Below are 26,883 nucleotides of genomic sequence, written 5' to 3' on the forward strand. Positions count from 1 at the left end.
CCACGACACCCTCCGGTCACACGCTGGAGCTGAACGCAGCGTTTCCGTCGGACGCCACGGCTGATGTGGCGGGGGCGAGAGGGGCGAGAGGGGTGAGGGAGGGGGGTGGGGGTGTTTGGAGACTGGTTGTCCTCGATAATCCACCGGCGTTAAAAGTGAGATCGGAGTGAAGCTGGAGAAAACGTGCGGCGAAAATGAAAATCATGGCACGGGAAGTAAACGCTTATTTATGTATATAAAGGAAAAGAAGTGTTTCATTTCATTACAATAAACTGAAGCCAAACTTGGGATGTTTAAAGGTGTTTATTTCACTGTTTATGTCATCTGATGGTATATTCAGATTTTTCATCATTACTAGAGCTGCACTAGAGTGTACAACAGGGATGGGGGAGTCACACAATTAGGTTTTCCTTCACAATGGGAAATAAATTGCAAATAAACAGCAAATAACAAGAGACACAAAAGTTGACGGTGTTCATGAAAGGATATATTTATTATATTTTCTACTGTATGGGGGACAGATTAGTATTTTCTCAATATTGGAGGGGGGGGGCACACAACTCCCCCCACAAAGGAAGTGGTTACGTCCATGATGGAAGTTGATCAAAACTTTATTTACCATTCTGTAACGGTCATTTTTAAGCGCAGCTGACGAGGTGGTTTGTTATCAGCAGTTATTGAGCCGTAGAAACACCCATTAAAAACAGCTTATTCTCAGAAGAGCGCCACAGAAAAGCTTTAGAGACGTAAAATGGTATTGAAATGGTTTTTGACACTGAAAAACACAAACATATCTTCATGAGGATGTCGGGACTATAAATAAAGCACCAGAGACGTTACATAATGGGACCTCGAACCGAACTCTCTACAACGGAGGTGGAGATCACAAAGTTTGCGCGACTCACTGACAACAGACCGGTCGACAAATTAATGGGAATCACGAGAGGTTGAAATAAACCGGATTCGTCCTTTGACTGGCTTTGAAACGACGTTTACAATCCGTTCACAGAAACGAGTATGAAGCCGAACGAAGGACAACCAGAATAAAATGTTAAAAACACTTCTGTGACAACATTTGGCCTCTTCATTCACCAAAACCTTTGCTTCCCTAATAACTCAAAAATATCCCTCAGTGTCGCCCACCTTTGAGAAGTCGTGAATATTTCATCATTTTGTTGATAGTAATAATTATAACATTAAGGCTTTACAGTCGTTAGAGGTAACAGTCTTAAAACACTGCGAATGATCATGGACACCTTATCATTTTAAGATATTCGGTAATTATAAAGGCAAATGGCGCTTTCACTCATAATAATAATAATAATGGCGAAACCACACGTGTTAAATCTCAGTTTTGTCACTGAGACTTGACGCTGAAGTCCATCTTAATGTCTCCTAAGCTGGGCTCGAAGGTGAAGTTGTACGACACCGCCGCCCTGCCGTCACCCGAACTCTCCCACGCCGACCTGAAGAAGTACACGCCCTGCTTCCTGTGTCGACTCCACTCACAGTCGCCCTGCGGGAGAGAGCCCGACAACCGAGAATTAAATCTGCAACGCTTCACGTCGGCCTCTGAAGGCTCCTGATTGGCTCTTTGCACTCAAACTCTTGACTAAAAACCAAAAGGTTGGATTCTAAAAAAACAGTTTAAAGTAATTAAATAATGACTGATAATAATAATAATAACAAAGGCTTTGTTTAATTTGACATAAATATCTCATTCTTACACTTGACTGCACGTCTTCATGGTGAGATGAGCAGTTTGAAAACAGACTTGAAGATTTGTTCTCGATTCAACCCGGTCTTTGGTTGGTTTGTTTGTGCTGTACGAAACTAAGCGACGCGACACTAAAGTCCGATCTTTCAGAAGTTTTCTTTGTTTTACTTTGTTGTGTGCTTTTATTTTGAAACCTCAGGGTTGGAGGTGCAGCCGCCACACTCGTGTATCCAGATCTCACCAGATGACTGGTCAAGATTCAGACATTTTACAAGATTAAAAAAAATAATTCTGTTCAGTTAAAACACAAAATGTACATGCAGAAGTATTATTGCTGCATAAATATAATGTCAATATAAAAGCAAAAATACACGAAGCGTATTACACCCAAAGTTTTTCTCTTTTGAGGGGCGGGTAGGGGGGGGGATTACGAGAAGAAAAGAAAGTATGTAAATCAAGGGGCACAGAAAATACTCATTTTGTTCAGGAAACAAAGCTCTGAATGAAAGCTGATACCTGCTCACTGATTGGTCCAGTTAGACCCCCGCTGACGGTGATGTCATCGGTCAGGTGGAATTCCATCCACAGCGCAACACCATGGCAACGACCAATCCTGAAAGAGATGTTTAAACCATAAACTGGACATAAAAGTGGACTTCTGAAAAATGCAGAAGTGTCTTCAGCTGCAATACCACCGAGTGCCACTAGAGGTCGGCTCCAAAGCGCCTTTGGCTTCATAGACTCCCATTCAACTTCTCTTATTAAATTCTCAGTCAATAAAATGTCTCCACTAGTTATCTCGGTGTTGTTCGCTAAAGTCACTCCTTCTTATTAGTTTGTTTGGAGGTCCATCTGAAAACAATCTGTTATTAGTTATAAAATAAGCTTCAAAAAGACGTGTTTTGGGGGTCTTTTTAAATGACAGGCTTGTGGTGCATTCAGGTTACGGCTAGACACAGTGTGAAGGAACAGTTCAATTTAAAACACCAGTTTCTGAAGCTCTTTATTTCTGTATGAATGAAGCAGCAAAAAAAAAAAACAAGAGTCTCAGCTTTCACTGGACGTAACAGTCTCCATCTAAAAAACAAAAAACAACAACAATCTCAAATAAAACGATGTCTTTCTCCTTCTACACACCCTCCCTTCATTTAAATAAAAAAAAAGGGGAGGACGACAACAACAACAACAACAGAATTAACAGAAAATAAAATGAAAGTTTTGATGCTAAAAATGAAAAGCGACTGCACCTCGTGAAAGGAAGTGAGCCGCGGCTGCTGATTGGCTGTTGAGGGACGCACTGTGTGAAGTCAAAGGTCATGACGGCGGTGGACTCGGTGAGAGCCCGACACGGGTACTCCCACAGCGGGTGGGGCTCGGCCTCGCGGGACTCACGGAAGTCCAGAGACCTCTGAAGGGACAGACGGGGGGGGGGGGGGGGTACAAAATTAAACGTTTAATTGTGTTTAATTTCATGAATTTCAAACAAATGTCACAACGACCACCATGTCAAAGTAACGCCATCAAATGAGCTCACCGGGACTAAAAACTGAGAGGTAACAAACACAAATGAATAATGAAATGTTACCTGGACCATATCGTCCATGGGAGTGACGTCGAAGCCTTCACAGCTTCCACACGGAGCTCTGATCCTCCACAAATCCTGCAAACACAACTTCAGATTTCAAACTACTTTTAAACGACTAGCGTTGTCTTCTGGAGGAGGTCAATCTGTCCTCGTGTAAAAGTTCTGCAGAAAAAGACGAATGAAGAGCCGAACCGAAGAAAAAATGCATATATAAACAAAATGGGAGAATTTAAAAAAAAAACTTTATAATGACAGACTGAAATTTAAAACCAGTTATTCCCAGTAATGTAATGAATCACCTAACGTGACCTGAACCCGGACAAGCAGCAGAATACGATGAATTTAATAAAGAAAATTGAATTATTTGATATTATGGACGTTTTTATTAAAAATCTTGACGTGCTCATTGTGAGCTGATGATCTTCTGGAGCTGCAGCAGAGTATTAAAAAAAAAAAAAAAAAAAAAAAAGCCCACAAAACAGAATTAAAACAAAATTCATAAAAAAAAGAAAGAAAAGAAAGTAATATTCAAGACTTTTTATTAGCTTATAAATCAGCCGGGTTTTTAAAAAAAAAATTTTTTTTTTTTTTTTTTTTTAGAGGAAATTAAATTTCCTCCGCACTCCACCTTCTTTTTTTAAATTTTTTTTTAAGCGTCATGGAGGTGATTAGGACACGAATGTGTGAAGATAATCCCGAGCCGTCTCACCTGGAACTCCACGGCCACCATGTGGAGGGAGGCGGAGCCTGGCAGGACGGTGGCGTCGGGCCGCAGGACGCCCGCCAGGGTGGAGCGGCAGAACCAGAAGAACAGGGAGTGCCAGGGGAGGAGGGTGGTGCTGAAGTACGGCTCGCCCATCAGCACCGAGATCTGAGAGAGAGAGAGAGAGAGACAGACGTCAAAAACGCCGCGATACAAACATCTGACTCTTTATTAGATAAAAAAAAAAAAAAAACACATTTAGTTGTGATTTTCGACTGTTAAAACTAAAATCATAGATTTTTTTTTTTTGGGCCGCTGGGGTTTGGTAGAAAAAAAACTTTAAACAAAACAATCAATGTTGTTGTTTTGTTTTTTTACATTTCTATAAGGCAGATAAAGCCAGATATTAAAATAATATTTCAGAGTGACGTTTTAACAAGAAATGAAAAAAACAAATGTGCGTTATTAAAATGTTATATTCAATGTTCGCTGTAACTAAAACGTACCCGTTGCCCTCCGACATCGTTACTGGTGAGCTGCTCCGGCCGGATCTCCAGCAGATCAACAGCTCCGCTCAGCGAGTTTGCTTCCAACACCTGCCGAGGAAAATAATTAAAAAAAAAACAGAAGAAAAAGTGCTGCATCAGCGCTTCTTAAACCATCACTGGAGTTCAGCGGGTTTTTTTTTTAATGTTGATATGAAGAGCTCTGCAGAAGTTTGAGGCATTTTGGATGTTTAAAATCATTTATATGTTGCATGCAGAGGACAACATGTTGACTGGAGGACAGTTTTTCCATTTCATTCTTTCAGGCAACAATAAGGCCGGTCTACCTTTTTTAACAACAATTTATATTTATCAAACACAGTTTTAGATTTGTGACCAGAGGATTTTTTTTTTTTTTACTTATATAACAAGATTTCACAAATCTGAAAGTTGATTTTAAACAAGCGGGACGTACGAGGTGATCCAACAACAGTAGATGAGTTAGTGGTGACGTCTAAAGGCTCACGCTGTTTTCACCACCCCGATGGGATCTCAGGGTGCGTTCAAGAGCCCACGACTTTGTTGGGCGTTCAGTGTTTCAGCTCAGATATGCCGTCACCATGTTATTCTTACTTCATCTCGTCCCTGACAATCATTTGAGCCGCCTGCTGTTGCGGAGATCTGATCTGAGATCTGTTTCACCGTTTCTTTCATCGGGGCTGGAAAACATTTGGATTTAATTGATAACTAAAATTGATTTCTGGCAAAACGGCTGTCTTTTGGTGCCTAGAAGGTTTTCACAGTGCCGCACATTAAAGGACACAAACATCAAGGAGGATCTCAGAGTTTAGGAAGAAATATTTCTTCATACTTTACCTGCTCAATAACCTGTTTAGACATTCTGGAGTTTTCCAAAGCGAACACCTGAGCGGACGACAGGAAACAAAGCCGGATCATTAACAGAGAGAGAGTGTGTGTGTGTGTGTGTGTGTGTGTGTGTGTGTGTGTGTGTGTGTGTGTGTGTGTGTGTGTGTGTGTGTGTGTGTGTGTGTGTACCTTCTTGGCTCCGAGCATGTGGGCGAACACAGGAAGCAGACTTCCGTCGCTGACGCTGAGACACACGCTGTCCTCTCGGAGAACCTGAAAGCGACGCAGCAGGTGATTGAACAAAACAACAACAACAACAACAACAACAACAACAACAACAACAACAACAACAAGAAAACAGATGCCGGTCCGTCTCCACTCACGCTGCGAAGGGCGCCGACGTAGCTCTCCGTGCGCCGTCTGTCGTTGAGTTCACCGAAACGCGGCCGAGTCCACACCAGGTGAGCACGGCAGGTGCAGCACGGCCGAGAGGGCGGAGCCTCGGGGGGCGGGGCGTCGGGGGGCGCGGCCCGCTGGCTGAAAGCGACAACGTACACGGCGGTCAGAGCGGCGAAGCCCAACCGGAGGTACCCGAACGTGACGCATGTGGACGAATTAAAAAAAAAAAAAAGCTAAGTTTTATTAGAGAGTTTGATGGAAAAAAAAGAAGAACAAATCTGAGCGGAGCCAGCTGTAACCGTGGTAACAGAGGGTGCAGCAACAGCTTAAAAAATAAGCAGAGAAGTACAACGAAATAGCTAAAAGTAATAAATGGTGAAAAATAATGGGTTAAATATTTAACTAGAAGCAATAAATGAAATGGTTGAGTCCTGAGCTCCATCACAGCTGTCACAATAATATTATTTAATTATTAAAAGTCTGAAACTCAAATATTTTTCTGTCACATTAAGTGTTTTTAAAAAAAAAAATGAAAAAAAAAAAAGAAATTAAGAGATTTTCCTGTTTCTGACAGTAGGATATTGGCAGGAGTGACATTATTCTTTAGAGGTCTTCCCATAAATATACATACAGAAGAGCTCTCTCATTAATAAAAATGTATTAATATATTATATAATATTTAAATAAAATATGGCAAGAGGTAGCGGAATAAAAATGAAAACACATTTTATGATACCATACCTTTTTGTGGCTAAATACAATTATCAATAAACACTAATTTTTCAACATTTGAAAATCAACTAATTATTTATTAGGGAACTTATTCCCCCTTGAATACACAGCAGGATCTCTTTCTCTTCACTCAAATGACTAATTATTTATTCAGTATTTGACATAACTGAAGTATTACACTATATTATATAAACTCCTATCGATCCATCATTCACATATTCATCAGATGTCAACATGAGGCTTCAGTTGTCTGGATTCTTTCGGGTATAAGATGATTTTCTAACGTACCCGAGAGGCTGCAGGCTGTACCACAGACTGTAGTCGTCGTGGGAGACCGTCAGACGGAGGTCGTCTCCTTTCTCCACCCGGCTCTCCACCGGCAGGAAGTACACGCTCTGCATCCAGTGGTCCCGCCACTGAAACACAGCGCGGTCATCAGCAGTAACCAGCAGTAACCAGCAGGGGGGATCTGACTCCATCTGATTGGGAAACCTGAAGACTCTATGCCCCGCCCACTAAAAAGCAGAAACCTGACCCAGGCCTGTCAATCAGAGACACGCCCAAACAAATTTTTTTTTTTCATCTTAATTTCGGCTAATTTCTTCTTATTATTTTCAGATTGACGGCCAGAAAACGAACAAGAAGGAGAGACTTTAGTGAACGACGCCGTTGTGACTCTTGGAAAAAAATTTATTGACGATGGAGGCGGATCCGTTTTGGAGCCGGCCCCCGGTGGCCGTCGGTGGTATTGCAGCTTCAGGGAACCGTCACACCCGGAAGCTACATTTCAGCCGCTGTTATATACATCCTGCAGTCCTAATGACTCACCGGAGCCGTCTCGGCCTGCGGGTACGTCCAGCTGGGAGCCATGGTGCACACGATGCTCCCACTGGGATCCATGTCCAGGTCCCACCAGGACAGCACCACCTGGGCCCGCCCGCCGGACTGAGCCACGAACTGGGAGGAGTGGGACTGGAGGGCGCTGCTCACTGGTTTACTGAAGTCCACGCTGGAAGGGGGGAAAACACGGAGGGATGTGGGTAACTCCCGCCGCCGAGGACGCTTCATCATCTTCCTTCGTCTTACCTGAACATGGCGCGGAGGGGACCCAGCGGGGTGAAGCTGGCCGGAGACACCTGACTCAGCTGGATGTCGCAGACCGAGTGAGCTCCGGCGCAGCGGCCCACGGCCGGCGGCGGCACCAGCCGGGCTCCCTCCACCTCCGCCGGCTGCAGCTGAGCCCAGCTCCACAGCAGCTCCGACTCCACCAGCTGGGCGTAGACGGTGGCCCGGTGGGGGACGGCCTCACAGCCCTCCTGCAGGGGGGACGGAAAGTCACTCAGTATCAACATGCAAGGACTTTAATGCAAATTTGAGCTACTTAATTTGAGTGTGCTTACGTCTTTATAGAAAAGAACTGTCTTAGATGTAAAAACCTTTCAAACACATGAAGCCCACCGCAACTGATCAAAAGTAATCGGACGGCTCCTTTTTCACGTGGTTTCATTTAAACAAAGAGGACAATTTATCATATTTCAAAGCAAAGATTGGAGACATTTTTATAAAAGTAATACAAAATAAAATACATTTGTTTTGTTTTTCTTTCTTTGATCTCTCACATTCAGATTTCGTGACTCTCCGGAGGGGCCCGACCCTTATGTTGGGAACCACTGGTCCGAACTATCTGACTGTTTTTAAAGTCAAAATCAGCTCCACCTGCAGTGATTTCAATACTTCTGTATTCATATGGAAGATTTTAGGCGCAAAACTTATATATAATATAAGATATTTTTACTTAAAGGATCTGAACTTCGAAGATGAACGAGGAGAAAAATGTGACCACAAACTGATGAATTTTTTTTTTTTTTTTTTTTTTTTTTTTTAGCCCAAATTGATTTATCAGTTATTTATCAACTTTTTTTTTTGGTGCTGAAAACTATTATTACAGATAATTTATGAGCAGTGAGAACAGATGAATTTCATGTCACGCGAACACGGAGGAATAAAAGTGTGACGGAACAAACCTGGACCAGATGTCGGTGAGCGTGTTCGTAGCTCGGCAGCGCGCCTTCACCGATCAGCTCCGTGTCGAACAGCTCTGTGATCAGGATGTTGGCCTTCTCCTGCATGTCTCCATCTGTCAAAGACATAATGGAGATATATAATAATCACACACACACACACACACACACACACAAGATGAACCCTACCTGCAACAGGAAACCTCATCTATTTCTACAGCACCTTTCAAAACAAAAGTTACAGTTCTTCACATTAAAAGCATGAAGAAGAAGAAGAAAAAAAGCAGCAACACAACAAACATCAGCGAGTTTGAAGAGTTTTGTTTAAGCTGGAAAATATAATTATTTCAGAGTTTGGTGGCAAATACAGCAAAAATAGTGATTTTTATCATCAATATTTTATGAATGAAAAAAACGATAAACAACGTTTAATAACAGGTGAGTTTAAATTCATAGGAAATTTATATATTTGTCTGTTTATTAATTTATTTTATCAATAAATATAGCTATTTAATTACTTCCTTGCTTACTTATTTAATATGGATCTCTTTGGGGTTTCATAATTCAATGGATGCTGGTCAGTTGATCTGGGTGATTTGAAATTAGTTCATAGACAGAAAAAAAAAATCTGAAATTAACTAAAATTACAATAATCTAGTTCTAAGGTCAAAACAACATGAAGTCATTTCCCAACATCCCCCCCCCCCCCAAAAAAAAAAAAAATACTTCTCATCTTTGAGAAATCTTACAGCTGGAAAAGAAATGGTTTAAAGTTGCAGAAAACAACATCTGCATTCATTTAACTACTGAGTCATAATTCTCTCTGACCTGTTGCCACGGTGACGTCTGTCGAGTGTTTGTTGATAATCTTGATTTTGTCGGAGAAGCCGTTCTTCTGCACGATGTTCTGCGCCGCTTCAGCCATCGGCTTAAAAACCTGCAGAGTCACACCAGATGATGAACATAAAACATAAAATGTGTTTGGATGGAAGTAAAAAAAAAAAATATTTACACACAGGAAACACAAAACACACAAGATGTCAGGCATAAAAAAAACAACATTAAAATGATTTACAGGCTGAGCTATAAAAAAAAAAAAAAAAAAAAAAAAGTTTTAAGAAATGACTTAAAAACAAGGAGGAGCTGATTTCAGAGACAAATTTAAGACTTTCTAATACCACATACAACACTATTTAATAGCCTAAATGCAATGTGCATTAATTTAATTTAATTGACAATTATATCAATTATTTCTCCTCATTAATATATAATAATTTGAGCTGAATTGATTAGTTGATTAATCTATTAGTTGATCTTACAAATATTTGATGGTTCGAGTTCTTCAAAAGTCCAAATTTGTTGCTTTTTCTCGTCTCTCAAAGTAAATTAAATTTTTTTTTTTTTTTGGATTGATGGGGCGATAAAACAAAACATTGAATGACATCAACTTGTGCTTTGAAACTATTTGTTACTTTTCCTTTTGTCATTTATTCCATTACATTTATGAAACAATTTATTATGTTTATGAAACAATTTATTATGTTTATGAAACAATTTATTATGTTTATGAAACAATTTATTATGTTTTTCAAACTATTTATGATGTTTATGAAACTATTTATGATGTTTATGAAACAATTTATTATGTTTTTCAAACTATTTATGATGTTTATGAAACAATTTATTATGTTTATGAAACAATTTATGATGTTTATGAAACAATTTATTATGTTTATGAAACTATTTGTTATGTTTATGAAACAATTTATTATGTTTATGAAACAATTTGTTTTTCAAACTATTTATGATGTTTATGAAACAATTTATGATGTTTATGAAACTATTTATGATGTTTATGAAACAATTTATGATGTTTATGAAACTATTTGTTATGTTTATGAAACAATTTATGATGTTTATGAAACAATTTATGATGTTTATGAAACTATTTATGATGTTTATGAAACAATTTATGATGTTTTTCAAACCATTTATTATGTTTCGCAAACTATTTATCACTTTTAGCCATTTATATATTTAACTATACTTTCCACTAAGCATTTCAACCATTATTTTATTTAAAATGTTTATTATTTCTTATGTAATAAAGTCTTAAAAGTTAACTGATGATGAACGATGGAAACATTCATCAGCAGCAGCCCCACTAACACGTCGTAAGAAAAACGTCCACAACAACTTTAAAGCTTCCACAGAATGAAAAAAACGACGCTTAATATTAGAAGATAATTAGGAGATAATTTTTACTGCACAAAGTCAATAAAACATTAAAAAACAACAACAGTAAAGCCTCAGAAGAAACTGAGGAACTTCTGTGTAACGAGGATCGAGGGATTCAGGTTTTACCTCCACAGCGTAGCAGAAGTCGGCTCCGGCAGCGAGAGCCATCATGGAGAGGAGGCCGGTTCCCGTCCCGATGTCGAGGACGACCGCCTTCTCGCCGCGAGCTTTCACTCTGGAAACGGCGGCCCGGATGCCCCGATGGTACTTCTCGTTCTGAAGGAGGAGGAGGAGGAGGAGGAAGAGGAAAACAACGTCACGGCTTTAAAACGGCGTCACGGAGGAGAGATGTTCGCCGTGATGCCCGACACTCACCCTGTCGTGATCGTGGAGCATGTCGGCGTAACACGACCTGAAACGCGAAACACAAACACGATCACGGAGGTAAAAGGCAGAAAATGTCGGAGATGCTGATTGAAACCTGAAATAATACGACTCAGAAATTCACGTTTGAAACTTGTTATGACACGTCTGTTTTATAATTTTTTACATTTTGCCTCCTAAATGTTGTCAGTATCTCATAATTGTTACGCGGCAACTCAAAACACTGACTTTTTATATCATTATCGACTTTTTGTCTCATAATTTTGACATTTTTGTGTCCTAATTTTGACAGATTACATTTTCACAGTATCTCAACTGTTCCACGGTGCGTTAAAACAGTGACTTTTAATATAAAACGGTTTTATATTGTAATCGTAACTTTTAAGATCATTATTTTGATTTCATGGATATAAATTTAAACTCTACCTTATAGTTTTGGTATAGTAAGTAAAAGCCTCGACTTGAATCTTATAAAATGTGCAAAACATCTTTTTAGTGAAAGCTTTGATTTTTTTTTTTTTTTTTAACTGAATATTTTTGACTATAAATCAAAATTTTAACTGAATAACCAAAAAATAATAATCTGGTATTAATTAAAATGATCTTTTAAACATGACCAAACTTTCACGTTTATGCTTCCGTACACAAACACACAGGAAACAAATCGTCAGGACCTTCTTGTGTGTTTCTCACGTGACAACACTTTTTTTTAATTTTTAATTTTTGATTTAGATTTAATAACACGCGCCGGCTCGGTGCTACCTGGCTATCTCCTGGTGGTAGTCGTACTCCTCGCTCTCCTCCACCCAGTCGAGAGCTCCGGTGCTCGGGTTGGCTCTTCCGCAGAACGTCTTCATCTTACCGGTGGGTAACAATCAGCTGCTGGATATTAAAAAATAAATAAATAAATAAATAAAAATAAATAAATAAAAAAAACCACAATATCCTCCACAAGTCCGCGAGTAAAGTTCGATCACAGACACAGCGTTGCCCCGGTGGAAGCCGCCATCTCTTCGAGTGACGTCGCGAACTATGTGGGTCACGTGATCGATCACGTGACTGCCTTTTTTTTTTTTTTTTTTTCCCCCTTCAAGGGGAAAATATATGGTGTTCAATAAAATTTAAAACGTTATTATGAAACAGAAAGGTGGATAAGAAAATATAAACCTTTGGGGGGGGAAAAAAAAAAAAGCCATAATAAAATAAAAGCACTTTTAAAAATATATATATATCTATTAAGGAATAAAAAAAAACATCCTCCCATAAAAATAAGTCACTATGAAAATAAAAATTATAAAATATCATGTAATAATTGAGTTGAATTTAGATAATTAATATTGATTCTATATCAAACAAATTAAATACAGCTCCGCAAAAATACTTACATGTGTTTTTTCACTACGATGGCATTGATATAAAATATCATAATATACCCACCCTTATAATAATGATAATAGAAAGATGAAAGTTTACTTCATAAAGAGTTTATTTAAGCATTTATGTAACAGGGTTAACGGTGTGCTTCTGAGGCATTCAACCAGAAAAAGCAAAAATATCCCTTGAAATAACAAAACATCATTCGAATGGAAATAGCAGAAAACTCACATAAATACAATAAATATTTGTTTGTTTTTTTAAATCGGTTCAAAAACACCCAACTATGAACAATAAGATCAAATTAGAGGATATGCAAATTCATGAAGACAAATTAGTAAAAAAACAAAAGTGATTTTGAAGATGATTTAAGTGATAATTAGCAGCCGGGTAGGATGTTCCAGGAGAACTTCAAAAAAACAATGTTTAATCTTCACTCCACAGAATATTATACAGTATCTCATGTCAATCATATAACTGCATTCATCTTTGTGGACTCCTTCTTCCATGTTTACATGATGTTGTGACCATTGTTTGACTTTTCGTTGAAGACACCAGAAATATACGGAGGCCCAAAGTGTTCAATAGGAAATAAAATAATAAATAATAGTAATGATGGAATAAGAGTGTAGTCCAAACTCAATATAAATAAATATTACTTAATATTTTGTAATGACATTTTTCTAAATCAGCCCTTTTGTCATGTCACGGTTTTAATAACAAAACGTCACACCTATATCTCCGGGTCTCCATAACAATGATGTTTTATTTAGATTTTGTTGTAAACTTTTCTGTCTGGAAAAAAAGCTTAACTCAGTTTTATTAATAAAGCTAAATAATCTACACAACATATAACACCCTCTGTCCTCAAGCCCTCAAATGTTTTTTTAGTTTTTTTAGTAGGAAGTTATTATAGACTTTGAAGATCTCTAATACGTAATAATTGGTGTAATTAAAAGGGTTTGCTCACCAAAAAAATATAAAAAAAATATATGGTGTTATCTATCCATGCAGTTTGTTTTACGTATTAAAAGTTTTGAGATATGTGCCACTAAAACCTCCAACGCAGTAAGATTTTATTTTTGGTGCTCGGAGGACTTTTATTACAAATAAAACGGACCCTAAAAAGTGACACTGTGGCTTTTGAAAGGAGAAATATCACAAAGACCAAGTAATGTTAAGGCATTTCATTTAACAATAATCAGATAACATTACATATACAGTGTGTATCTCATGTCTCTTGTGGCCACAGAGTTCAACAAAAGTCACATGAGGTTACTTTAAAGCTGCATCCAAAGCCCCATTCAGAGAGCATTAACATCACAGAGGGAAGTGGGAGATACAATAATGTTCATGTCTGTAAGGAGACAGATATTCAGTAAGAAAAAAAAAAAAAAATGTAAACAAACATCCATAAATCTGATTTGGAAAATATAGGAAAAGGACAGTTCAGAACTTGCCAGAGAATCATCATATTTTTAAGTTCTTTCATCCGGTGACGGATGTCTGTTCATTCGTGGGTTCATTACAAAACAGGAGATGCTTCGTGTAATGTGACAATTTGATAAAAGGTAAACAAAAAAAAAAAAAAAGGGGGCTCAAAGAGAACAGCAGCACTTACAACTGTTTACTGGGTGTCGCTCTCCAGAGGCCGTTAATGTGTATTGATTCCCAATGAGGACTGCATAGTATCAGAATGGCAAAAAAAATAAATATTTTTGACTTCCCAAATGTCCACACAAAAGACACATTTTTCACTGAGCTGATAAAATACAGGAGAAATCCCACGCGTACATAAAGAAACAGTTTTTCTTCTGCTTCCAGCTGCTTTAAATGTCCCCGTCCGGTTAAACCTGGTAGCAAACACGTTGAGAGAGAGTAAAAGATAATTTAAGACGATAAAAAAAACCTTTCGATTGAAGTCAGACCTGAACCAGCAAGTCACCAACTCGCATCCCAAACACATCCATGTGCGTCATATCACTCTCCTTTCGCTCGACAGGAAAACCCTGAAACATCCGGCGACAGAAGAAGACTGTGATGCGAAGCAGGATGGAGGTGAGGGGGGGGGGGGACAACAACTCGACACCGTCCATCAACGTAAAACACCAGAAACCGACTCACCTGCGGTTTTTTTTTTTTTTGCCGCCTCGTCCTGCACGTTTGAACTGTTTTTAAATGTGAAAGTCAGCAGTTTCAGTTTCATGCGCACTTGGCGGTGGGCAGGCAGAAGGCCAACGTGGAGGGAGGCACCAGGATGTCGGTGAAGATGGGTCGGTATCCGGCCGGTAGAGGGGGGGCGCTCTGCTCCAGCAGGTCCAGTACGGCGCCTCTGATGTCCCTGGAGACGTCACCGCGGACGTCCAGCAGCACGGACACGTGCTCCTCGCTGAGGGGACGCCGTGAACATGTAGATTAAGTTAGTCTGATTTAATATTATTCTATTTTTATTGTATATATTGTGTATTTTTATATATTTATATTACAAATATTTATTTTTACAGTTATTTTTTTTATTGTTTTGCCCATCCATCACCTCCCTCCATCTAGATACTAATAATCTCAGGTCGTAAAAACAAAACAAAAAAAACAAAAGATGAAACAATCATTTGTGAAATAATGGAAGACATTATTATTATGATTTTTATTCCGGTGGTTTCGTCCGTCAGTGAGAGCCGGGTTACCTGATGTCGGGGTATTTGGCTGCGAGTCCGGACACCTCCAGTATGAGCATGCCGGGGTCTTTGAGTCGGATGAAGTCGACCAGGACGGGCAGCAAAGCCAACGGGTTGACTTCAGGTACGGAGCCGTCTGCCTCCTTCAGACACACACGGAGGCAGGAACTCAGAGTTTCTGTCAAAGCTCTTCACTGAAACTGATGTTTAGTAGTTCGATGAAAAGTGTTCAATCAAGCCGTTACAGTGGCATGAAAATATCTAGTGATTAGTGGATCATATATGGAGCTCCAACGCCGTCAGTATTAAACAAAGTATATAATGACTTTATTTAAACTCATTATTAAACTAAATTATTTCAATATTCTTGACAAAGTGTGTTTTATTTGAGTTTTTATTTTCATCCATTATTTTATATTAATAATTTGTACTGTTTTATGATGGCATTTTTTTTTTTAAATTAACGTTTGTTTCATATATATTTTTGTATTTAAGGAGGTTATCTTTAATTTAATGTTACATTTCTTTATTTTATAATAACTTTTCATAGTTAATGTCACGTTTTACTTTAATGTCAATTTTTATTTCATAATGTCACCTTTTATTATTCATTTTTGCTCATCATTTTAAATTAATTTATGACTTTCTTTTGTTCTAAATAGAATTGTTATTTTATAACATCACTTTTTAATTTCATAATGTCGATTTGTATCATGACGTATATTTAATTTGTGTCATTCTAATAATGTAATTTCCCCTAATTTCATAATGTCATATATTGATATATTACCGAAGACTTTGCGGCTCCGCAGTCATCCATCTGTCACGATACCGTCCGGTGTTTAAATGCATTAAAAGAACGTTTTCTGAATCGTGAGCGGTCGCAGTAAATATCGGCGATGAATTGACATCCTCACCAGGCTGTGGAAGATTTCTCTGAACAGCTGGTCGTCCTGAAGCATCCGCTGAGCGAGCTGCCGTCTCTCCTCGCCGCCGCGGCACACCAGCTTCTTCTGCATCAGAGCCCTGACGTACTCCACCACCATCAGCCACTGGGCCTCCTCCTGCAGACGCTGCACACACAGGCACCGGCATCGGCATCAGCACCGACATCGGCATCGGCATCAGCATCAGCATCGGCGTCCGTTTACCTGCCGGCAGGGCGGTCGAACTCGGCCGTACAGCTCCAGGTGACGCTCCAGGACGCGGCACAGTTTGGGGGCGGGGTCTCCCTGGACCAGCCAGGGTCGGGTCAGCAGGCCCGGGAGGAACGGCTGCAGGTCCAGCAGGAGCTGATCCATCACCAGGCGACACGCCCGCCGCACCGCCCGGTCCAGAGCTGCCAGGGGGTTGGGGGGAGTCCGGGAGAACTGACCCGCCGAGCGGGACGACTGCTGCTGCTGAAGACTCTCCGTCGACTTCCTGCATCGAACGCGAGACGACGGTCAGCTTTCGTTCCAGCTTCACGAATAAAACGATTCACGGTTTCTCTCCGTCTCACGTGGGAGTAAATCTGATGTCTTTGGGTTTTGGAGGGATGGTTGTTCAAAACACCCGTTTGAAGACGGAGGCACTTTTTTTTTTTATAATATATATTTTCTTTTGCGTATTTTCTACATTTAGCAATTAACTAAGAGAATCATCTGCAGATTATATGCATGACAATGAATATGGTTGTTTGCTCACAGGGCAGAAAGCTTCTCTCTGTCACATTAGGAGTAAATGGTGAGTCAACATCGGAGGAAACATTACCAGGATACCTTAAGATGTCGGCTGACATGATTTGAACCCTTTTAGCCTCTGAAGTGTTAAAAAAATGTTTTTTTTATGAAACTTCTGAAACAAAATCTCAGCCTTAATCTCACTTGAGGATGATGCAGTTGCTGATGGAGGCGAGCAGATAGTGGAGGTAGAACTTGTTTTTATTGTTCGGGTCCCTGCGGTGTTCCTTCCCAAAGTCCACCAGAGCTTCTCGAAACCTGGAAGATAAAAGGAAGCAAGTACATCTTTATTTATAAAGCAGTCTTGTGAGTGGGGAACAACCATGCTGGAAAAATGTAACTGAACAAGCAGGTAGAGTAAATTTCAAGAGTCTGATTGGAAGCAAAGACAGAAACTTCAGTTTTGGAGGCTTCAAATCTCCAAAAATCACTGATGCAGTTGGAGAAAGTAGACAGATTTGAATGTTCTCCTGTTTTTATAAAAACTGCACATAAATATGAAAATCATCAGCATAAAAAGGACAAACAGTGCAGCCAAACTTGTGTATAATATGACTTTTAAGGAGTCATGCAAAAGGAGAATAAAGAGAGGACCCAATATGGACCCTTGTGGGACTCCACAGATGGAAAGAGTTCAGTTTTACAGTCAGAAAAATGAAGATGTGTCACTCGGGTCCACAAAAGGTCAAACGATATTTCTCATGAAGAAGTGGAGATAAATAAAAGGTAAAACCTCCGCGAACACACACCTGTTGAGGAGGTTCTCCATCTCATACAGTCCCATCTGTATCGTCTGGTCTCTGAGGGACTCTCCGATCATCAGAGCCACCCGGGCGTTCTCCTCCAGCATCTACCATCACCAACACAAATACACAAAATACACACAGCAGGATGGCACGCGAGAGCATCTACGTACATTTACATTTTTTGATTTCTAAAAATGTCGCATTTTGACCGGCCAAAATTAAATTATCTTTAATAATTGAAGGAATAAAGATGATTCATTATTGCACAGCTCAAAATTTAAATTCAAGATATCTTTATTATGCCATTTATATAAAAGTCCAATATTTGCCTGCAGACATCCTGAATGTGTGTACGTATTCCTGCAGTGTGTTTTACCTGCGTGATGATGGTGGGCAGGCTGGTCTGGTAGAAACCCTCGTGGTCCGTGTCCGGCTCCTGATCTCGCTGCCAGTCCTGCAGCTCCACCTGCAGAGCTTTGTGCATCCACTCGGACACACTCTTCTACACACACACACACACACACACACACAGAGAATATATTGATGATAAAACACAGGTACCATCATGTTTCCTCACAGGGTTCTCTACACTTTAACTTTCTCACATTCCCAACATGTGGAAATATGCAATATGTGTATGTCCAAAACTTCACAGTGTCTTCTTAAAGTAATAATCTCAAAGATTTATATTTATTTAATACCCTGTATCTTTAATTAATACCGAGTCATAAAGCCCCCCCCCCCCCCAAAAAAAAACACAGCTGCAATTACAGCTTAACGCCACGACGAAACAAACCTTCCAGATGTTACCGTCGCGGCGAAGCTACATACTAAAGATGAGAAGTTTCCCAGTATACGTGGGGACTCTTTGTTTTTCCCCTTCGCGAGGATATAAATCACCACTTTTGTCGTCTTGCGTTTCGAACTCACCCGAACGCTCTGCACGTATTTGCTCTGCAGCTGCTCCAGTCCCTCGGAGGAGATGAGCGGTCCCAGCTCCTCCTTCTCCATCTCAGCCACCAGCTCAGGGTGACCCATCATGTCCGGGCTGCCGAAGGAAGACTGTTGGTGGTTAACGTTCCTGCGAGTCTGTATATTCAACTTTACCTCACACATAAAGGAACTTCTTTTTTTTTTTAGGACTGCTTTCTTTCATCTGAGCGGTATTTTGTCAAGATCGGATAAATCCCGTCTCAGAATGATGCTGAAAACATCAGGACGTCCCGGCAACTCTCTGAAATGCCTCCAGTTGATTTAAAAATGCTTCATTCAATTTGTTTTTTTTTGTTTTGTTTTGTGTGTGATTGTTGCGTTGAGAAAAAAGTATTTTTTTGCAGTAAAATTGCAGAAATTAGCAAAGTCGTAAACGCAAACTTTTTTTTAAAAACGTAAAACTGCTGCTTTGTGTCGCTCTGAGAAAATTTGGAAGCTGAACTTTAGATGACGATTTCACAACAATTTTGATGGTAATTAAGGGAAAGAGGTTTGGAAATATGGCAGAGAGCATGCGTCAAGCGAGATTTTCTAGGTTCATGTTGAACTTACAGGATAAAAGTGAAGATGAAGAAAAAAGGACACAAATCAGGAATTTGCTTCTACATATCAAGTCACCTCAAGTCAAAATTGTCATTGTCCTTCATGTAAATGCAGCTACACGTTACACAAGCTGAGAGTCACACAAAATAAAAGAAGCTCACCTGTTGTAGATGTGCAGCACCCAGTTGAGCACAGCGAAGATTTCCCCACTCTCCAGGTCCCAGCTGCTAACCTTAGGCCACAAAACATCACTTACATGTGCAAAGTCAGGTTGTCACTTGTTAAATAAAAGCAAATAACTGCTAATTAAAAAAACAAACAAACAAACAAAAAAAACCACCATATTTACATCTAAAAGATTCTCAAGATATCATCCAAAAAGCTTTTACTGTTTCCTTCTCCGTGACGTCACTGACCTGCGCCAGGTGCGCGTGTAGACAGCGGTGGGTGGCCCTCAGGTAGGCGCCCGTCAGCTGGTAGTGCGGCGGGACGCAGTGCTCCAGCAGGTGGCGTACGGTGGCCAGGTCGGCCATGATGCCGTGCTGCAGAGCGGAGAGGTGACCCGCCAGGCCCGGGCCGCGCGTGTGCAGGTAGGAGACGCTGCGGAAGCGGGCGGACACGGCCTCCTCTAGTACCTGAGAGGAAACGGAGAGACGTCGTAGACGGAGTGGAAACGGACACGTTTGAACGTTTTGTGCGAGTCGGTGCTGACCTGGAAGAAGCAGGCTCTCCAGCAGCGAGGTCGTCCCGGAGGAAGCGGTCTGCCGCCGCCGCCGCCTCTCTCCTCCAGCAGGGCTCGGTCCAAGGCTTCCTCGCGCTCCACGATCCTCACGGCCGACACGAACGGTGTTGGGTTCTGCCGGGCCAGAGCCAGAGCGCTGCTCACCACCGCCCACAGCTCCTTACCTGCAGTGACCGGGGTCAAAGGTCAGAGGGAACACGTCAGGGTTCAACCTCATCAGACTCTGTGCTTTCATCAGAAACACGGCTGCCTGATAATAAATATCATTCTGCCATTTAGTCATGTGACCATCGCATCAAATCCTCATTATCTGCTTTGTATAACATGTGTTTATATCTATTTACCACTGATTCTGTGTTTTGTTGATGTTACATGCCATACAACTGATAAAAAAAACGTGTAACGCTGCGTGTAAAAGATCTCCTGACCCAAAGCGTCCACCAGCTGCCCGACTCCTGAGAAGTATTTGTCCACCAGCTCCCGGTCCTCGGCGCAGAGAGCACTTCCTGTCGTCCCGGCGGCGCCGTGGAGCTGCCAGAGGATGTCGTCCTGCCAGTGCTCCAGATCCATCAGCCGGGCGTGGGCCTCCAAGAGCCGCCGCGACTCCACCAGGCGCTCCGTCTCCAACACCAGGCTGCGCACTGCAAAAGAAGGGAGAAAGTTCATTACTCAAAACTTATTGGGAACTAGTGGAAATATTTTCTGATCTGAAACGGTCACGTGAAGAAAATGTTCAAATTCGGACACCAGTTAGTCGGTAAAATAAAAAAATAAAAAAACATTCTTCTGTTGTTGGAGCGTTTTTTTGGTGCAATTCTCCAATAAAAACAGAAATGTAAAGCGGTTGGACACAAACAGGAACAACTTTCAAAGTAAGTTAAAACTCAAAGCAAAATAAGACTATTTAAAACATTTTATGGCCTTATAATAAAAAAAACCATTTGTTTTTGGGACTTTTTTAAGGATCTGCAGACAGCTTGATTATATTTTATCGACACCGTGTACAGAACGGAAGTACTGAATGTTATAAAGAGCCCCTGGTGGTACGGTAGGATTAAGTTGACACGGATGCGTTTTAGCACCTGACGATGACCCAATTTTAATTCACATAAGAAACTGGTGCCTGTAAGTTAAACAGGAAAGCTCGGGTTCCCGATGGATGAAAGGACCGCCGGGCGTCCCGGCAGCCTCTCACCGGAGTAAAGTCGAGGCAGGTTGCTGACGGCGGCGAGGAGCTGCCGGTGGTCGACCGACACGTCCCTCAGCCTCTCCAGAGATTTCACCCCGTCTGCGTTTCGATCCGACTCCAGTCCCGCTTTCTTCAGGGCGTGTGACACCTCCTTCAGCTCGGCCCTCGCCTCCCGCAGCTGCTCCAGACCCCAGCCGACGCCCTCCAGGTACGACTGGACCATAGACTTTAAAAACAACAACAACAACAACACAGAAACGATTGCACTGTCGTTAATAAGTCGTATTGAATATACATTTTGTGTCTCGGTGCCGCCCGCCGTCACCTTCAGTCTGGTGTGGACGGAGGCGGTCCGCTGGCTCTCTCTCTTCTTGTACTGGCCCAGACGTTCCAGATGTTCGGGCCGACAGAAAACACCCGACGCCCACTTCAGGGCGGCGCCGCGGGCCAGACACTCCGCCCGCTCCACCTCCGGCCATACCTCCGCCTCCGGGACCACGTCTGAGAGGGGGAGAAAAAAACGCAGAACGGGAGACATGTTCAGATTTAATTAAAAAAAAAAAAAAAAATGTTATGTCATAGATCAAGCAAAGAGAAAGATGTTTTGACCAGTCAACTTAAAAAAAAGAATTAGGTACTAGTAGCAGAAAATACCCAAATCTGTTGGTGGTTGAGTTGCATTGTGGGTAATGTAGGCACCAGGTATTGACAAGGAATATAAATAAACAGAATAAATATTCTATCTGTGGTCCTGTTGCAGTGATTCTTGGTTTTTATTTCATTTTGAGCAACTTATAGTCAAATTTTTTAAATTTTGTTTTTACAGCTATAAATATGTCTTTTATTGACTATTTAACAAAATAAAATGAAAACTTCTCTAATTTAAATATTGATTCTGACGATTTAAGAAATTTTTAACTGCGGTGTTTTTATCAAAACTTGTGGCAACATGTGCAACAAAAGTGGGCTCAGTTCTCAGTTCTTGTGGGTTTCTGGGTTTGATCGCCTCAAACTATGATGCACGACCTACTCGGCATCCTGCAGTGCTTTATAGCATCTGAAACAAAGACACAATAAAACATGAAATAAAACTTTAATCATCAATAATAATAATAATAATAAAAAATAAAAAAGAGACGAGAGGATGTTTAAAGTCGAACCAAAAATGTTCTGGGTGAAACCCTGTTGGAAAAGTTTGGTCCCAAGTGGATGAGTATCTATAAAACGTCGTGGTATTGAATATCATTTAGAAAGAAATTGCAGTTTTCAGCCGTTCCCATGACAGAGAGGCTGGAAGAGACCCGACGACCTGTCAAGTGAAGTTTAACTCACTCACCAGTCTCATTATTTCTGCCTCCAAGAAAAGTTTGGAGAAATAAAATCCAAAGTGCCAAGATTAGGTTCGTTCCCGGCAGGGAGCTCGTCTGTCAAGACTAATTATCTTTCGCCTTATTTCATGTTTTTTTTTAATCCGTTTCTCATTTACCAACTCAAGAAAAGTACAATACGCTTTTATATTATAACTGCTGGTTATTGTCCTGAAAAGTTCTCCCATAATTTACGCTGATGTTTCACTGTTCGATGTTAAGTATTGCATTCAGGCAAGTAAAAACAAAAAAAAAACATAATTATGAGAAAAGATGTCATAATTACGAGATAATTTATGATATTTTGGGACAAGAATTGGCAAAAGTGTTGCCAGAATTTGGGGGAAACTTTGGGTGGATAACATTTTATTTGGTAGAATTCATACTTTTGGCACCATTTGTGTGGTGTCCTCCCACCAAAAACAGTCTGTGTATATGCCAGAAGTTTTCAGACTGTAAAGCCCCAGTTCAGATCAAAGATTCATGACGAGACAAAAACTGCTTAAAAACGCCGACTCAGCTCGACTCGGGCCAGCTGACGGTGTCGCCTGCGACCACGCTCGTCAAGTTTCAGAACGGTCAGTCAGTTCAAGGCGAGTCACCTCTTTTCAAAAGCCAATCAAATCGCAGCAAAGTCAGCTGGTCACCAAACTATGATTTGTTCAAAATTTGCATAGTTTTGGTGGAAAGAGAGAATTACCTCGACAATGTGTTGGAGGAACCGTCGTGTCATCATCACTTTCCTCATTCGTGTTTAAAGACACTTCAAAGAAGAAACCAAAAATCTAGCCGACACTGCAAATAAACCTTCATAAATCCCCGTCGAAATCATAAATTAAAAAAAAAAATCAATATACAGTTCAGAACTTGCCTGAGAATCGACCGTTTTTTTATGTATTTGTCTTTATCACGGTTATTCAGTCATAGTTGTCTCTTCATCGAGTGGCAAACAGCAAAAAGGAGCTGTTAATAGCAAATTCTGCTTACTTCATTTTCCAAAATGTAAACAAATACAGGCTAAAAAAAAAAAAGAAGAAAAAAGACCGGTCTGGAGTCGATGCCCACACGGTGTAACTCACAGAAACCATGGCAACATCAAACTTCCTGTTTCTTATAAAAGTCTGCTCCCACAGGGAGGGAAAATAAAAGTGGATTAAGTCAGGTAGCGCCATATTGTCTCCGTGTTCTCTTTTCTTATGATTATGAGACCCACACCTCATCATCCATGAAAAAAACAAAACGACGAGAGAGTTTGAAGCATGCGATGCGGCAGCGGTATTGATGTTTCGGGAATGCGATACGCTGCGAGGCCCGAGTCGAACCTTTCTCTAATGGAGAGGCTCTTTTTATAGCTCTGTTGTCAGCAGGTAAACCGGATATCATTTCTCATCTGTTATACAGTTAGAAAAACCCGCGACGGCGCTCCAGTTCCAATTACACGTCTTAATTGGTCTTCACTGAATAATGACTTGGTTGGTGACTCAGCAGAGAGAAACGTGCTGCGTCGGGGGTTTGAAAGTTCGGAGGATTGCAGCGAGATTGCAACACGCGGCGGTCGTGAATTATCGCCGAAAGTTCAGGTTCTGTCGGAGCCACGAGGTGTTTGGACGTCTCTCCGTTACACAAACGGGGATTTGTCCCTCGTCTCCGAGGAAGGTCATGGGACACTCCTGCTGTCTCCCATCAAGAACAAATTTGAGAGCAGCGACTCTGCACAACAATAAACTAAAGAGCTGCACATGCAGGACACACACACACACACACACAAAAAAGGCTGTACATTATTTAGTGAAGGTCAGTGTGTCTGAATGAGAAGCATCAACGCTAATGAGCTGCATTTAAAGATTATTTTCCTTATTGATTAACCTGACGATTGATTGCAAATTCAAGTAGCGGAAAACCTCCATGAAAAGTGACCTTTTAAAGTATCTGGATATGTCGAAGATATTTCCCCGAACAAGCTTATTTGACAAAAGAAAAGCAGCAAATTCTCACAATTGCGAAGCAGAGAAAAGTATATATTTGATGTTTTTGCTTTAAAAAGGGACTCAAACAGTTGATTGAGCGTCAAAATAGTTCCCAAATTCTATTCAACGAAATGTGAATGTATTTATTTAAATACTCCATCTTGAAATTGGATTGTGTTACGGTGTTGTTGTCGCCGCTGTTTTTTTTTTTTCATGTTCAGCCGCAGACAAACAGACCAAAACTTTGGGATCTGGCATCAACATATGAAACGATGCAAATGAGTTTAGAGCTGCAAATAAAGATCATTTCCCTTGTTGGTTTAATCTGCCAATTCTTTTCCCGGCTGAATGGAAAAAAAAAAAAAAAAGCAGTAAAAAACACTCGTGCAAACTTTTTCAAATGACTGAGATTTTTTTAAATTAAAGATATTTCACAAATGACAAAGAAAAGCTAGAACCAGGAAATATTTCGCATTTTTGCTCGAAAAGTGACGCAAACTATTGACCGATTATTCAAATTGTTGTCTTCCTAAATGTATAATTTTTTTTTTTAACTTACTGTTGAAATTGATTATATTGTTATCGTTGTATTTATATGTTGATCCGTGTGCTTGTTATGCTGCAGCCAAACTGGATGTATCTTCGAGCCTGAACAGAATTTAGTTTCAGTCCATTAATCAACTCATCATGACATCTTTAATCCACGGTGTTTAATATTCGAGCCGCACTTGGTACTAAAAGTCAGGATATCTCAACGTCACTAAAAAAAAAAAAAAGCCGTACTGCTCCTTTAAATTTTCACTCCAAAACAATCCATTCAAAGTCCACCAGCAGGTGAGAAAGATCTCACCAAGAGATCCCTTTGGCAGCAACGGTGGAGCTTTCAGTTACACATGACTTTCATCTTAATGTGTCGTCGTTGTCCTCCAACTTTAAAAAAAAAAAAATTTCCCCCCCTTGAGCAGCGAGTCTTTAACGGAGGAGAAATCTGAACATCTCTACTTACAGGACGACTGGACCGACTCCATCTGCTGATGAAGACCATGTGGTGGAATTAAAAGCTCCGGAGCGGCTCGCTCGCTAAACGCAGTCTGTCGGTGACTGAATAACCTGGTCGCCGGGAGGATCCTTCGTCCCGCCGAGGGAGGATGACGCTCACGCGGCAGATGTTCAATACGTGATCGATCGATACGTCTCTGGGCGGCTGATCCCTCAGTGACGGGGAGTTCATTCATTTCTCTCAGAGAGCAGCAACAGTGCACCGCTTTGTTTTGTTTCTATCTGTGAAGAGACTTTAGGAGAAGTGGGTGTTGGCCATTGAGCAATGTTTGTGTGTGTGTGTGTTTGTGTGTGTGTTTGTGTGTGTGTGTGTGTGTGTGTGTGTGTGTGTGTGTGTCCCCCGTTACCTTCTGGTTTGTCGCCACCATCCTTCTGATCTCCAGCTGACATCGAGGTTCAGTTTGCGTCCGTCCGTCCGCCCGACGAGACTCCGTTTCCCCCCGAGGGCCGCCGGCCGGTGCAGCAGGGTGAGGAGAGATGAGGCAGAGGAGAGGAGGACGAAGATGATGAAGAAGAAGGAGGAGGAAGAGGAGGTAAAGAAAGGGTGGAGGAGAGAGGGCACATATCCATTCTACTGACAGCTTTTCCTCTGTTTTTTTCCCCTCACACACACACACACACACTCTCCTCGACACATCCTCTGCTGAGAGGCCGGCAGGAAAAGGGAGGGAGCTGGAGGGGGGAGAATAATGCTGGAGGGTGGAGAGAGGAGGAGGAGGAGGAGGAGGAGGAAAGAGGATAATGCTGGAGGGTGGGGGGGCAGGAACAGGGAGGGTATAGGGAGATAAGCTGCCTTCAGGGGCCTGTGGAGAGGATGGTAAATGGACCTTGTTCTATGTTTTAATATTCTGTTTAGAGATTTCAGCAAAACAATCCCAACTTGAGACCCAATATTATTAGCTTGTTTTATTAACTTTCAGCCACTGCACATGGTCTTCATCAGGGCTGTGGCTGAAAATCAAACAGCCGGCAGGCTGCAGTGAGAGAGTGAATGAATCCTGCGTGGGATGGTCGAAAGCTCCAGGAAGAGCGACAAAGATGGAATCTTTTTTTTTTTATTTGATTTTTATTAAAATTTCTGAGATCGAGAATGAACCGCAACACAACTCGGATATTTTATTTTTGTTTTTGTGGTGTTTGTGGTAAAACACGACTCACTTCTTCATCCATATCCATTAATTGTTGACTCGTGTCACCGCACGAGACTAAAATCTACATTAAACTTACAGTTGTGGTGTCTTCAAAATTTGTCCCACGGGACATGAAAGCATCACGAGGCGACGACCAGGAAAACAATCCAGATGGTGGCACCAGGGGTGTGTGTGTGTGTGTGTGTGTGTGTGTGTGTGTGTGTGTGTGTGTGTGTGTGTGGGGGG

At 41.0% G+C, this 26,883-nt stretch overlaps 2 protein-coding genes across 2 annotated transcripts; both read right to left on the bottom strand.

Annotated features, from left to right (window-relative positions):
- Positions 1-288: 288 nt before the first annotated feature.
- On the bottom strand, positions 289-12,132 carry prmt7 (protein arginine methyltransferase 7). The gene is made up of 17 exons (XM_069161880.1): positions 11,894-12,132; positions 11,123-11,159; positions 10,874-11,023; positions 9,338-9,446; positions 8,513-8,625; positions 7,575-7,804; positions 7,317-7,497; positions 6,777-6,904; positions 5,741-5,894; positions 5,547-5,630; positions 5,367-5,414; positions 4,512-4,601; positions 4,012-4,173; positions 3,303-3,377; positions 2,965-3,125; positions 2,234-2,330; positions 289-1,516 (listed from the first exon to the last, which is right to left on the bottom strand). The coding sequence occupies exons 1-17, from the start codon at positions 11,986-11,988 to the stop codon at positions 1,358-1,360; spliced, it is 2,073 nt and encodes a 690-aa protein (XP_069017981.1). The 5' UTR covers positions 11,989-12,132; the 3' UTR covers positions 289-1,357.
- A 467-nt stretch (positions 12,133-12,599) lies between these two features.
- On the bottom strand, positions 12,600-26,156 carry exoc3l1 (exocyst complex component 3-like 1). The gene is made up of 15 exons (XM_069163368.1): positions 25,855-26,156; positions 21,440-21,615; positions 21,121-21,340; positions 20,354-20,566; positions 19,896-20,089; positions 19,600-19,818; positions 19,345-19,415; positions 18,578-18,695; positions 18,024-18,149; positions 17,651-17,751; positions 17,046-17,159; positions 16,332-16,602; positions 16,098-16,253; positions 15,190-15,323; positions 12,600-14,894 (listed from the first exon to the last, which is right to left on the bottom strand). Exons 1-15 carry the CDS (start codon positions 25,895-25,897, stop codon positions 14,708-14,710), a joined length of 2,343 nt encoding a protein of 780 aa, XP_069019469.1. The 5' UTR covers positions 25,898-26,156; the 3' UTR covers positions 12,600-14,707.
- Positions 26,157-26,883: the final 727 nt, after the last annotated feature.

The sequence above is a fragment of the Embiotoca jacksoni genome, unplaced genomic scaffold (assembly GCF_022577435.1).
Source record: "Embiotoca jacksoni isolate LCO1_2020_lvr unplaced genomic scaffold, fEmbJac1.0.p SCAF_3, whole genome shotgun sequence".
Classification (NCBI taxonomy): domain Eukaryota; kingdom Metazoa; phylum Chordata; class Actinopteri; family Embiotocidae; genus Embiotoca; species Embiotoca jacksoni.